This window comes from Schistocerca cancellata, chromosome 4 (genome assembly GCF_023864275.1).
Source record: "Schistocerca cancellata isolate TAMUIC-IGC-003103 chromosome 4, iqSchCanc2.1, whole genome shotgun sequence".
Classification (NCBI taxonomy): Eukaryota; Metazoa; Arthropoda; class Insecta; order Orthoptera; family Acrididae; genus Schistocerca; species Schistocerca cancellata.
The window spans coordinates 562,280,040-562,294,811 of NC_064629.1; the positions used below are offsets into that span (position 1 = coordinate 562,280,040).

Genomic DNA, 14,772 nt, shown 5'->3' on the forward strand with positions numbered 1-14,772 from the left:
AATTTCACTGCCTTTAACACTCGTGCCAAGCAACATTCTTTCCTCCTACAATGTGATTTTACTACTTGTGAACTGTTGTAACTTGCCATTATGGGTAGGGGTTGTGGTAAAGAGGGAGAATGCTTCAGGTTTTTGCTAGAGGATGAGGTACAGTGTGGGGGATCACGTTCTGTCTCCAGTAGGCATCACAAACATCTGTTTTAGAGCTTACACAAACAACAATGTGCATGACAGAGGTAATGGTCAGTTAAACACTGTAACAATAACATAACCATCTCATCATTCATTTTTGAGACAGTCATGATCAAAATAGCGCAACAATACACACCACAGTGACAGCACAGCTCACTGACAATGTGGTCAATATTGCAAATAGTGTGCTGTGCAGTTTGCAACAAATACATCCAGAACACTATGGTGCGAAGTCTCCCAGCCACTGCCAAGTGTTATGTAGCAGAACTAGGGAGTCCACACACAAAGTTATAGTTCTCACAAAGTTATAGTTCTCACTTAGTAATGAATTCACAAAAAATGAGTGCAGCTTAACACAGGAAAACATACCACTTCTGTGGGGAGTGGAGAACAGTTTTTTGTTTCAGTGCATAAAGATAGGTATCTGTTTTATATGTAATGCGTCTTTACTCATTCCTACAAAGGATAATATTGCGCAGCATTTTACGACAGTTCACAAAGACTTCAAAATGGAAGCAGCTGTTGGTAGTGAGATAAGGATGCAGAAACTTTCAGTAGTAGTTTCTTTAAACCTACACAAAAAGTCTTTAATCAAACATATAATAATCAGACATATAATTTCGTGTATCAGAAATGCCAATGAAACATGAAGAATCACTTGACGATGGCACTGTTACGGATTGCTCTCTGGCAGCTATTGAGTCCTTAATTTCTGCATTTAGAAACAAGTCAGAGAAATATCAGCCACCAGAAACATGGCTCTGTCAAGATACAGTCAAACAAGAAAAGATGGAATTAATGACGAAAAATATAAAAGGTCAGCTGATGACAGATATGCAGTCCTGCTTCTGTTTTTTATTGCATTTAGACGAGTCAGTAGATAGTTGATTCGTCTCAAGTTACATTTTTTTGCAAGATTGATATTTTCGGATTTTAGTGTAAAACAAAGCTTACGTAGAATTTTGAGCTTGGAAGACAGTATAAAAGGAGATTTTTTTCAGTGCAGTCACATGCTTCATTTCTTAATACATTTTGACAATTCAGAAACTTGCATTTATTACTACTGATGGAGTGCCTTGTTTGGTAGGCAGATATAAAGGATTTGTTCGCTTGTGCGCAAACGATGAAACTTTACCAGCATTCTTTGTGTCACTGTATTGTGCATCAGTAATTGCTTCGTGTACATATTTTGAAAATGACACATTTCGTGAGTATTACCACAGAAATTGTGGATTCAGTTCGCTCTCACTATAGAGGAAAAATTTTAGAGTGCTTTTAGAATAATTGGATAGCTAGTGTGGAACTTAGATGGCTGAGTAGAAGTATGTTTCTAAACAGATTTATATAACTTCTGCCATTAAAAAAATCGTTTGTGTTTGAAAGGGCGGAAGATTACTCACAACTGTGTGATTTGAGCTGGTTGTTGGAGCTGGCATTTGTAACTAATAAATGAGTTAAACAAAGATCTTCAAGGAAAAGACCAAACCATCATGGACTCGTATGTCTTTTATATATAAAACAGTACACTTCACCTTTTGATAGCACAGTTACAGAAACTAATACTATTTTGGCTACGATATATGATGTGTAGGTATACGTTGGTACTTGTCTGGTTATTCTTGACTTCCATATCACGTCACTTACTAAATTGCTGTCTATGATTTTGTGATCTATGTCTTTATTTTAGTATACACTCATGTGAAAAAGGACTAACAAGCTGTCTCAAATTCGCTGAAATACAAATATAGATCTCAAAACCATAGACAGCAATTTAATAAGTGACAGTATCTGGGTCAACAAACATCAATGGAACAAGAAGCTGCAAAGAAGTATACATGCAACCTGACAGCACTGGAGACAGTTTCAAAACTGGTTTTCAGATTTCAAGGCGATGTAACCTCTTCTGTCTTTGGTAGTTACTTTTCAAAAGTGGATGTGGAAGATATTTCAAGTAAAATTAGTACTCCATCCTCTTGTGGTGAAACTGAACTTAGAAAATAATTTGATTTCAAAATGGTCTTTCCTTAGAATACAGTGAAGATAACTTGGTAATTAGTGAGTGTAAGAACCTTCCCTAACAATGTAAGAGTGGCATGCTAGGTTTTATCATTTTTTTGTATCAAGTTACCCACGTGAGGCAGCAATTTCAACAATGAATATAGTGAAATCTGAGTGAAAATAAAGCGACTGGTCCTAATTTTTCAGACTGTGTAAGGTTGGCTGTGATAAATTATTCATAGATTATAATAAGTTTGCCAGTGATACGCAAAGCCAAGTATCTCACTAAACTTTGTCAGCATTTATGATGGTGTGTATTTTAATTCTTTTCACTTGCATAATACCTTGAAAAATTAATAGTAAGCCTACAACTCTACATCCAGAGAAATTGCCATATGTATCTTGTGCAGGTAAAATGGTTAATTTTGGGTGTGTTGTTGTTTTACACTTAAACCTTTACAATGCCACTGGCATCTTCATTTTACTAAACTAAAATACTACAAATTAACTTCATTTTAGTTCAACTATAACCAACTGACAAGCTTAATTTACCATTGACATATGACTCATCTATGCATAGTTTTGTAGACTAGAAGTCTGTGTTGGTTTGAAATAAACATACCATGAGTTTGGTACCTCAGTCATAATCTGTTAGTTTTTTTGTTTCCTTACAAATTGCTCTACATTTGCATTGCTTTTATTATTTATGATAATTCTTCACTCAAGTATAGTTGTCAAAAGTTTGCAAATGAACTACCCAGGAGTACTGTACTGTCTTAGTGTATTATATTCTGTTTTATACCTCATTTTCAGGTTGAAGATCCGTACGACAGACAGAAATGGACCGCATGTCATGGTAAGCTTAAATTTTTATTTTAGTGAACTGAGGCGCTGATACATATTATTTACAGTGTTACTATTCATCTCATTGTGTAAAACATTTTCTCTCCCTTTCGTCCTCTGTTGCTATTCCTGCATAGGTGATAAAATAAAAAAGGCAGCACAATTGACTTGAGAGGAAATTCAGACATGGTTCTCACAATTAAAAGAAAGCTATGGTTAATACAAATTCATTCATTGAGCAGATTACAAAATACAAAAATAAGTGCAGATGCAAAGATTTGATTTTCCACTCACAAGGAAGCTGACCTAACATTGTACCAAAATAAATGTAGTCATTACAGACTTAAAAAATATCTTGTAAGATGCTTCAAACTAAAATTACTATACAACATGTATACTGAGATAGCCATATAATTTGCAGTTGCATCTTAAAAGTACCACAGCAACATTTAGTGTGGTTCAAACACAAGTTACTCTCACTATAGACACTTCAGTGGATGTAGGAACTAGGAACCAGCAACACAAGCCTATAGCTTCATGCCAAATGGCCTCATGGAATTTGGACAGTTTTGACTAGGTACCCATTTGAAAAATCCAGGGTTCCTGAACTACGGAATAGTCAATGCTGCCATTTTCCTTTGACCACCAAAACTTTAGACATGCTTTTGCAACCAGTATGTGTCATACTGGTAGAATGTCACATGTCACAAGGAATGAAGATGCTAGCTTATTCACTGATACAAACATAAATTAAAAAGGAAACTCATTACCAAAGTGTACCATCTGCTTATGTGGTGAATACTTCTTGCACTGACTCAGTCATTAGGAGGTATTCTCTCGGGTATCACCCATACCTGAGTTGTTTTAGGTTTATGCAGATGACCCGTGTTCTCTCCGAATCAACCGTTACATGTAACTGTTCGTACATTGCCATTTGTGGAAATCGCAACACCAAGAAGAAAACGCATGAATTCAGTTAATTTAATGCCACAGGTTAGGTACATGACAAGTAACAAATGATTACCTTTTCAGATATGTACATGTCCTTTGAACCCTACTATTCAGTACATCGTGTGGCCACGATGTGCTGCAATTAAAGCTGCTATATGCCGTGGCATTGAATCAATAAGGTTCTGAATACGTTCCTGAGGAATTTCCCTCCACGCAGATTGTATCCGAGCCCACAAATCCGTGACACCAGTTACTGTAGGACCGTGACGCACCAGGTGCCGACCAACCATAGCCCAGACATAATGATCGAAGCAGACAAATAGAATTAAAACTTGTGCTGCGGCCGGGACTCGAACCCAGGCCTTCTTCCTTGATAGGCAGAAATGCTAACCGTTACACCACCGCAGTACGATGGTCAACATTGCTGCACTGCTGTTGAAATTGCTTGTTAACATTTTATAAAATTTTAGACTTCATTTACTTATTTTAAAGTTTATTTGTGTTAATATTTGCCGTAAAAGTAACTTATTAGTGGATTTTCATTAATCTCAGTGTTTCTTCCTGTGTTATTGACTCCGGTGGTCTATTATTCGTGAGTGTGCTTGCGTCGTTCGTCTAAGCCTCGCACCTCAATAGTGTATTTACATTTTGCGGCGTGCACTGCAGCTGTAGCGTTTATGAAGCTAAGTACTGACAAACTTATTTGTACTCTGTAATACAGATACTAAATTTAATAGTTTTATGCTGTTAGTGGTGAAACAGTGACTTAATAAAGTTTTGTAATCATTTGCTTGCTGTGACTTTTAGAGTTTTCTGTGCATTGAAGTTGTTTAGTAAATTTCATGCTTTAGTTTTCAACTGACATTATTATTGTTTCTAGTGAAATATTTCAGTAAAATTTTCATTCAGTGTTTTAACTTCGCTTAGTATTCCAGTGGCCATTTGAATTTTTTGGTTTTAGCTAATAATTTTGTGAAATTTTGTTGGTATTGGTATTAGCTGTGGTGTAGTGGTATTAATACAAGTAGTTGCTTTCTTAATACGCAGAGAATTTCGAGACCGCTATTGTTAGTTCTACTGGGGTAACTAAACTTTGGTAACATAGACGTATAGTTTTTTCAGTAACTAAAATTTTACCATGAGTGAGAGGTATGGGCTCTGTCGTAGGTTTGTGAGTAGTGGGTTACAGTGTGAAATTTGTTCAAAGTATTTTCATGGGGGGAAATGCAATGGGGATGCCAGTGGTCATTTTAGTGAGATCCTCTCCTGGGAATGCAGAATCTGTAGTAGAAATAAGTTGATAGAGGAGCAGGAGCATAAGATCTGTGCCCTTCAGGAGCATAAGGTCTGTGCCCTTCAGGTGCAGTTACAATGTGCAAAGAAAGAAATAGATAGGTTGAGGAGGGTGAAGGGTGGTGGGGAATGGGAACTGGCAGTTGGCAAGATGGCAGCTAGAAAGAGGAGGTATTCAGACAGTTTTACTTTGTGTACATGCAATAGACATGACCAACTGTCAGAGTTGAGTGGAGAGGAGCCTCGTGTAGCTGTAGATGTAGGGAACATGCAGCAGTCCTCAGCAATTAGGAGGCCTAGGTTAGTCTGCAAAGTCTAGCACAAAGAAGGAGGTTCTGCTGCTAGGTAGTTCTCACAGTAGAGGTGTGGGCCAGCAGTTGCAGGAATGGGCCAGCAGTTGCAGGAAGTGTTGGGGAGTGAGTAACAGGTCACCAGCATTGTGAAGCCTAGTGCAGGGTTGGCTCAGGTGACTGACAGCATAGGGGAGTTACGTAAGAATTTTACGAAGGAGAATCAGCTAGTGATAGTGGGTGGAGCAGGGAACAGTCTCCATAGGGATGGGGAATATGATGTAGGTGGTGACCTGGTAATGATAGCTACTCAAACTGGTGGCACTGATGTGCACTTCGTGCAACTGTTTCAGCATCGTGATCGACCTCACCTTAATGCGGCTGTTAGGCGCATTAACGTGGGGCTGGGGAGGGTGCTGATGGCAGAGGGCATGGGTCACATCTCAGTGGTGCCAGTTGGGTCTATCAGTAGATTGGGTTTCACTAGGCATGGCTTGAACCTCAATAGGTATGGGAAGGGGATGCTGGCTACGCTTATGGGTGACAGTGTAGTGGGTGGTGGTGGTGGTGGTGGTGGTGGTGGTGGTGGTGTCATTGTCGTAAGTCATAGAAAAATTCCTGTAGTAGTTGGTGTTAGAGGTGCACCTAGTGAATTGCCTATAGATGTTGACTCTGAAATTATTGGTATGTCGGGGCACAACTTAAATAATTTGACAATGCAGAGGCTTCCTTTAGGACACAGATTACCTGGCTGTTTCTCAAGGAGTTCCTTGTGGGTTGGGGGAGTGGCTCTGCACATAAAAAACAGTGTTCCATTTGAGTCCATAGACGTATCACGACTCTGCACTGAACAGATATTTGAATGTTGTGCAGCAGTAGTTGAATTTAGTGAAACTAAACTTCTAATGATTGTTGTTTATAGGTCCCCTAACTCTGACTTCAGAGCATTTCTGCTAAAGCTAGAGAAGCTTCTTGATTCACTTTGCAGGAAGTACCAGAAATTAGTTACATGTGGTGACTTCAATATAAATTTTGTACATGATGGTGCAAGAAAAATGTTGGTAGATCTCCTAAATTCATATGATATGATGAAAACTGTGTGGTTTTTTTTTTTCTTCTTTTTTTTCCAACTAGGGTGCAGGGGATCAGTAACACAGCCATAGACAATATTTTTATTCATTCTTGATTACTAGATGGGCATTCTGTCAGTAAAAGCGTGAATGGCCTTTCAGACCACGATGCACAAATTTTAACACTAAAAGGCTTTTGTACTCAAACCAATGTCATATTTAATTACAAACTATGTAGGAAAGTTAATCCAACAGCAATAGAGAGTTTTTTTAACCTTGACAAGGAACAAGAGTGGCAGGATGTTTAGTGCCGATAACATAGATGACAAATGCAATGCTTTCCTTAACACATTCCTCATGCTCGTCAAGTGTTGCTTTCCATTAGAACATTCTAAACGGGGTACTAACAGTAATGGGCAGCCCGGGTGGCTGACTAGTGAGATAAGGATATTATGCAGAACAAAGCGGGAATTATATCAAAATGTTAGAAGTAGTCACAATCAAGCCACAGTAGCCCATTACAAACAGTATTGTAAGGTGCTTAAAAATGTTATCAGGAAGGCAAAGAGTATGTGGTATGCAAGTAGAATAGCTAATTCACAGGATAAAATTAAAACCATATGGTCAGTTGTGAAGGAAGCGTCTGGTCAGCAGCACAAGGTCAATGATACAAAGTCAGTTTGCAGTAAAAATATTTCTGTTACCGATAAATCAGGTGTATGTACAGTATTTAACAATCATTTTCTGAGCATGGCTGGTGAATTAAATAAAAATTTAGTTTCTACAGGAAATCATATAACTTTCTTGGTAAATGCCTTTCCGAGATTGACGTCTGAAATACTCCTCTGTGATACCGACAACGGGGAGATTGAGTCAATAATTAAATCACTGAAGACTAAGGACTCTCATGGATATGATGGATTGCCTAGCAGAATATTAAACTATTGCGCTGCACATGTTAGCCCTATATTTAGCCAAATTTGTAATTTTTCCTTTAGAAATGGTCAGTTTCCTGAGCGATTAAAGTACTAAGTAGTAATGCCTCTTTTTTTAAAAAGGGAGAAAGGGATAATGTAGATAATTTTAGATATGTTTCTATGCCATTAGTGTTCGCTAAAGTTATTGGAAAGGCTGTGTATGTAAGGATAATTGATCATTTTGTATCACACGACTTGCTATCAAATGTACAGTTTGGCTTTAGAAGTCATTTAACAACTGAAAATGCTGTATTCTCTTTTCTCTGTGAGGTACTGAATGGGTTAAACAAAAGGTTTCGAACACTTGGCATATTTTTTTGACTTAACTAAGGCATTTGATTGTGTTGATCAAAAAATATTGCTCAAGAAGTTGGACCATTACGGAATACGGGGAGTAGCTCACAATTGGTTCACCTCTTACTTTAGCAACAGGCAGAAAAAGGTCATTATTCACAATGTTGATAATGGCTGTGATGTGGGATCTGAGTGGGGGTACTGTCAAGTGGGGGGTGCCCTAGGGATCAGTGTTGGGGCCGCTCCTGTTCCTTATTTATATAAATGATATGTTATCTAGTATTATGGGTAACTCTAAAATATTTCTGTTTGCTGATGGCACTAGCTTGGTAGTAAAGGACGTTGTGTGCAACATTGACTCTGTTTCAAATAGGGCAGTACATGATGTCAGTTTATGGCTTGTAGAAAATAAACTAACGCTAAATCACAGTGAGACTCAGTTTTTACAGTTTCTAACACACAATTCAACAAAACCTGACATTTTAATTTCACAGAATGAACATACGATTAGTGAAACTGAACAGTTCAAATTTCTAGGTGTTCAGGTAGATAGTAAGCTGTCATGGAAATCCCACGTTCAGGATCTTTTTCGAAGACTTAATACTGCAATTTTTACTATTTGAACGGTATCAGAAGTGAGTGATACTTCAACATGAAAATTAGTCTACTTTGCTTATTTTCATTCGCTTTTGTGTTATGGTATTATATTTTGGGGTAACTCCTCCCATTCTACAAGGGTATTTTTGGCTCAGAAACGGGCGGTTTGGACAATAAGTGGTGTAACTTCATGAACCTCTTGTCGACCTCTGTTCACGAGTCTGGGTATTTTGACTTTGTCCTTTCAGTATGTATATTCTTTATTGTCGTTTCTTGTTGCCAATGTTAGTTTATTCCCAAGAATAAGCATCTTTCACTTGGTTAATACTAGTCAGAAATCAAACGGGCATTTGGATCGGACTTCCTTAACTCTTGTGCAAAAAGGTGTGCAGTATACTGCTGCATCCATTTTCAATATTAAGCTGCCACTCAAATTCAAAAATCTTATCAGTAATCCAGGCACTTTCAAATCTAAACAAGACGTTCCTCATGGGTCATTCCTTCTATTCTGTCGAGGAGTTCCTCGAAAAATTAAGCTGATTTTTGTTGTATTGCTGATAGCGTTTACTTAAACTTATGGACTGTCTTTTTTTAAGGTTCATGAACATTTATTTTTATCTGTTATTACTTCTATGTTGTAATTTCATGTACTGACACGTTCCATGACCTTGGATATTTGCTCCTCAATTTGGTCCTATGGAGCTTGACAAGTAAATAAAAATAAAAAATAAAATTGCTGCATGAACTATCTAAGCTTTGTGCCCTCCCAAACACAAACTTCAATACAATTGAGCAAGCGCCCCCCCCCCCCCCCCCCAATGCAGGGGCATCAGTCCCCTCCACCCTGCTGTAGAAGCTGTAGAAGCCGCCTCCTGCTCCTCTCGTGCAGAAGGGGTCCCTTATTGCCCTCTCTTCCTAGGTATCCACTAATGCCTCAGCGGACACACACCAGTGGCTCAAGGAGCCAAAAGCTGCTGAACAAAGAGCTTCACAGTCTTCCTCCGTGCCTGAAGCTGCTTCGGAGAATTCTTCCCAGCAGGCCCCTAAAGTGAAGAAAGAGAGCAAGCAAACTAAGTAGTAGTCTGCTAAGAAATCGGACCCTCTGGTGGCACCACCACCGCCATCTATCAATTCTGCATCTGAGGATGCAGTGGAGATCTTTGTGTCACCTGCGGACCTGGATCTCACTGATGCCTCATCCACCATGGCAATGGCTACATATAATCAATTGGTGCCGGCAGGTGGATAAAGTGCACCGAAGGTCAAATAAAGCATTTCATAATGATCAGTTGCAAGCCAGAGATGGGTCTGTTATGTTTTGGGGGTCTTCCTCTTATTGTGAATTGGAGCCACTCATTGAGGTGAACCAGTATGTTTAAGTAAACATAGTGAATGACCAGATGTTGCATTTCAGTCAACATCTGAATGATGATTGTGCTATTGAGATCCCTACTTTTCAAGACAACTGCGAGGTTCATAGAGATGGAAGACTATGTGACTGGTTTTCTGAACACTTCCCCACCCTGTTACATTTCGATTGGTGTGCAAAATCACCTGATGCGAACGCCATTCAAAGTTAAAATAGAATTTTGAAATGCAGGATGTGGGGATAGGTGGTGTTCATTATTGCTGTACTCTGTTATCCACTTCAGCAGGTCGCTCTGCTGTTTGTGTAATAAATAAATCCATACTGGGATCAGAAACCACATTTAAATTATGCTCACCTTATTTTTCCTGCAAGTACCAAAAGCAAGGCTGAGGACTGAACTCAGATAACACAGCAATAAAATTGACGAGTTACACACAGACATGAATTCCATTCATGATAAGATAAATTTTACAAGAGAGAGAGAGAGAGAGAGAGAGAGAGAGAGAGAGAGAGCAAAATATACAGTTAAATTTCTTGGACATCACATAAAGATTCAAAACAACCAACACACATTTAAGATGTACCAAAAATTGAAAACAACATTCAAAGTCATACATGAGACATCACAACACACCATTTCTCAAAAGCAAGCAGCACTTAGATACATGCTCCACAGACTAAACACAGTACCATTGGATACAATGAATACCGTAACACAAATAGCCACCAACAATGAATACAAAGAGAATGAAGTAACAAAGCTGAACAAGAAAATGAAGAAAAAGAAAAGAGCAAACGCTCAGCTGTCACCAACACAAGATCAAAATCACACACAAAATACCAAAATAGGAACAACACAAAATGTGAAAGAAACAGAAAATAAAAGGTGGTACACAATAACGTACAATCACAAATACACACACAGAATATCCAATACTTTCAAAAACACAAGACATAAAAAGAATCCAACAAACCAACAACCCAATTCAGAAATACTTCCCAAAAACAATAAGAAAAACTGATCTACACCATAAATCAAGAATATACCAACTGAAATAAAATACATGTGATGGAAGGTACAGTCTTTGACGTAAAAACTGACCCCCTTCCAGCCACCACAGAGACTAAGTCCTAGTTGTTCACTTAAGGTGACCAATAAAACTGACCGCCCCTAACAATGCTAAGTCCAGTCCAGCTATCTGCACAATCTGGCAACACTGTAAGATGCGGAAGTGTTCTCTAAGTCCGAAATGTTGCCATGTTCTGTGAGCTTGTGGTCTAGTGGTAATTGTCGTGCTTTCTAAACTTACAGTCACATTTTCACGTCCAACTGTATCTCTTTTTGAAACTTTCTGGCAGATTAAAACTGTGTGCCCGACCAAGACTCGAACTCGGGACCTTTGCTTTTCGCGGGCAAGTGCTCTACCATCTGAGCTACCAAAGCACGACTCATGCCCAGTACTCGCAGCTTTACTTCTGCCAGTACCTCGTCTCCTACCTTTCAAACTTTACAGAAGCTCTCCTGCGAACCTTGCAGAACTAGCACTCCTGAAAGAAAGGATATTGCAGAGACATGGCTTAGCCACAGCCTGTATCTCTCTTTCTTTTCTTTTTTTACCATATTTCGGCCGTCGTCTAAAGTTATGAGTCTGATTGCACATCGAATATAATTCTCTTCGCATACTACCCACCAGTAATAACAAATACTTCCAGAAACAATTCTGCAGGACAGCTCACAACTGCATTGCGATCAGAACAGCTTACACTCGAGCATTTCCTCACGCTGCAGTGGCTACCGGCCAGACGCCACCCGCTGCCTGAAGTCGGGTGCTGCCCAGGTGAACACGTGGCGACTCTATCAGTGTATGTATCAACTGTCACTTTTGAATTTGAAGTTGTAGTTACGTCTTGCAGCTTAGCATTGGATTTTGCATACTTGAAAATCATGAACTACAGTTAAGCGTTGCAAAATGGGGTCGCAGGTAGAAAAAGGTGTAATATCTGAAACACAATATTTATTTTTTATATAAAAGAGGGGTGAATGCAGAGGAGTCAGCTCGAAAGATTTGAACTGTGTGTGTGGAGCGAGTGCTTTTGGGAAAAATACACCAGAAAAATATATTCTTGTTTCAACAAAGATAATTCTGGCATGAATAATTTTCAACATTAATGAAGTCTCGACTACCGATATAAGTGATTGATTACCATTTAACCATCATGTGACATTTGCATTCAACAGGCAAGGCTCAGACGTCTGGTGTAGGAGTACTGCATGCTCTAATTCGAAATGACAGTAATCAATGGAATGACTGTTACTGCAGGTTTGCTTTAACTTCATCAGGTCATTCGTTGAGCTTTACTATGCAGTACTGTTAGTGGTGACGTGTTGTTGTTGTTGTTGTTGTTGTTGTGGTCTTCAGTCCTGAGACTGGTTTGATGCAGCTCTCCATGCTACTCCATCCTGTGCAAGCTTCTTCATCTCCCAGTATCTACTGCAACCTACATCCTTCTGAATCTGCTTAGTGTATTCATCTCTTGGTCTCCCTCTACGATTTTTACCCTCCACACTGCCCTCCAATGCTAAATTTGTGATCCCTTAATGCCTCAAAACATGTCCTACCAACCGATCCCTTCTTCTAGTCAAGTTGTGCCACAAACTTCTCTTCTCCCCAATCCTATTCAATACCTCCTCATTAGTTACGTGATCTACCCACCTTATCTTCAGCATTCTTCTGTAGCACCACATTTCGAAAGCTTCTATTCTCTTCTTGTCCAAACTATTTATCGTCCATGTTTCACTTCCATACATGGCTACACTCCACACAAATACTTTCAGAAACGACTTCCTGACACCTAAATCTATACTCGATGTTAACAAATACCTCCTCTTGAGAAACGCTTTCCTTGCCATTGCCAGTCTACATTTTATATCCTCTCTACTTCGACCATCATAAGTTATTTTGCTCCCCAAATAGCAAAACTCCTTTACTACTTTAAGTGTCTCATTTCTTAATCTAATTCCCTCAGCATCACCCGACTTAATTTGACTACATTCCATTATCCTCGTTTTGCTTTTGTTGATGTTCATCGTATATCCTCCTTTCAAGACACTGTCCATTCCGTTCAACTGCTCTTCCAGGTCCTTTGCTGTCTCTGACAGAATTACAATGTCATCGGCGAACCTCAAAGTTTTTACTTCTTCTCCATGAATTTTAATACCTACTCCGAATTTTTCTTTTGTTTCCTTTACTGCTTGCTCAATATACAGATCGAATAACATCGGGGAGAGGCTACAACCCTGTCTTACTCCTTTCCCAACCACTGCTTCCCTTTCATGCCCCTCGATTCTTATAACTGCCATCTGGTTTCTGTACAAACTGTAAATAGCCTTTCGCTCCCTGTATTTTACCGCTGCCACCTTCAGAATTTGAAAGAGAGTATTCCAGTCAACATTGTCAAAAGCTTTCTCTAAGTCTACAAATGCTAGAAACGTAGGTTTGCCCTTCCTTAATCTAGCTTCTAAGATAAGTCGTAGGGTCAGTATTCCCTCACGTGTTCCAACATTTCTACGAAATCCAAACTGATCTTCCCCGAGGTCGGCTTCTACCAGTTTTTCCATTCGTCTGTAAAGAATTCGCGTTAGCATTTTGCAGCTGTGACTTATTAAACTGATAGTTCGGTAATTTTCACATCTGTCAACACCTGCTTTCTTTGGGATTGGAATTATTATATTCTTCTTGAAGTCTGAGGGTATTTCGCCTGTCTCATACATCGTGCTCACCAGATGGTAGAGTTTTGTCATGACTGGCTCTCCCGAGGCCATCAGTAGTTCAAATGGAATGTTGTCTACTCCCGGGGCCTTGTTTCGACTCAGGTCTTTCAGTGCTCTGTCAAACTCTTCACGCAGTATCTTATCTCCCATTTCGTCTTCATCTACATCCTCATCCATTTCCATAATATTGTCCTCAAGTACATCGCCCTTGTATAAACCCTCTATATACTCCTTCCACCTTTCTGCCTTCCCTTCTTTGCTTAGAACTGGGTTGCCATCTGAGCTCTTGATATTCATACAAGTGGTTCTCTTCTCTCCAAAGGTCTCTTTAATTTTCCTGTAGGCAGTATCTATCTTACCCCTAGTGAGACAAGCCTCTACATCCTTACATTTGTCCTCTAGCCATCCCTGCTTAGCCATTTTGCACTTCCTGTCGATATCATTTTTGAGACGTCTGTATTCCTTTTTGCCTGCTTCATTTACTGCATTTTTGTATTTTCTCCTTTCATCAATTAAATTCAATATTTCTTCTGTTACCCAAGGATTTCTATTAGCCCTCGTCTTTTTACCTGCTTGATCCTCTGCTGCCTTCACTACTTCATCCCTCAGAGCTACCCATTCTTCTTCTACTGTATTTCTTTCCCCCATTCCTGTCAATTGTTCCCTTATGCTCTCCCTGAAACTCTCTACAACCTCTGGTTCTTTCAGTTTATCCAGGTCCCATCTCCTTAAATTCCCACCTTTTTGCAGTTTCTTCAGTTTCAATCTGCAGTTCATAACCAATAGATTGTGGTCAGAATCCACATCTGCCCCAGGAAATGTCTTACAATTTAAAACCTGGTTCCTAAATCTCTGTCTTACCATTATATAATCTATCTGATACCTACTAGTATCTCCAGAATTCTTCCAGGTATACAACCTTCTTTTATGATTCTTGAACCAAGTGTTGGCTATGATTAAGTTATGCTCTGTGCAAAATTCTACCAGGCGGCTTCCTCTTTCATTCCTTCCCCCCAATCCATATTCACCTACTATGTTTCCTTCTCTCCCTTTTCCTACTGACGAATTCCAGTCACCCATCACTATTAAATTTTCGTCTCCTTTCACTACCTGAATAATTTCTTTT

The 14,772-nt window shown here is 39.2% G+C and overlaps 2 protein-coding genes across 6 annotated transcripts in view; both read left to right on the forward strand.

The window, feature by feature from the left end:
- Window positions 1–14,772, forward strand: part of LOC126185065 (dnaJ homolog subfamily C member 21-like) — a 248,681-nt gene that overhangs the window by 68,197 nt on the left and 165,712 nt on the right. The window lies entirely within an intron of this gene.
- LOC126185066 (methyltransferase-like 26) overlaps window positions 1–14,772 on the forward strand; it is a 78,538-nt gene that overhangs the window by 42,419 nt on the left and 21,347 nt on the right. For both annotated transcript variants that reach the window (XM_049927829.1, XM_049927830.1), the window contains exon 2: window positions 3,004–3,046. In XM_049927829.1, the coding sequence (XP_049783786.1) occupies window positions 3,030–3,046 (17 nt within the window). In that variant the 5' untranslated portion in view covers window positions 3,004–3,029. The remainder of the gene's footprint in view (window positions 1–3,003; window positions 3,047–14,772) is intronic.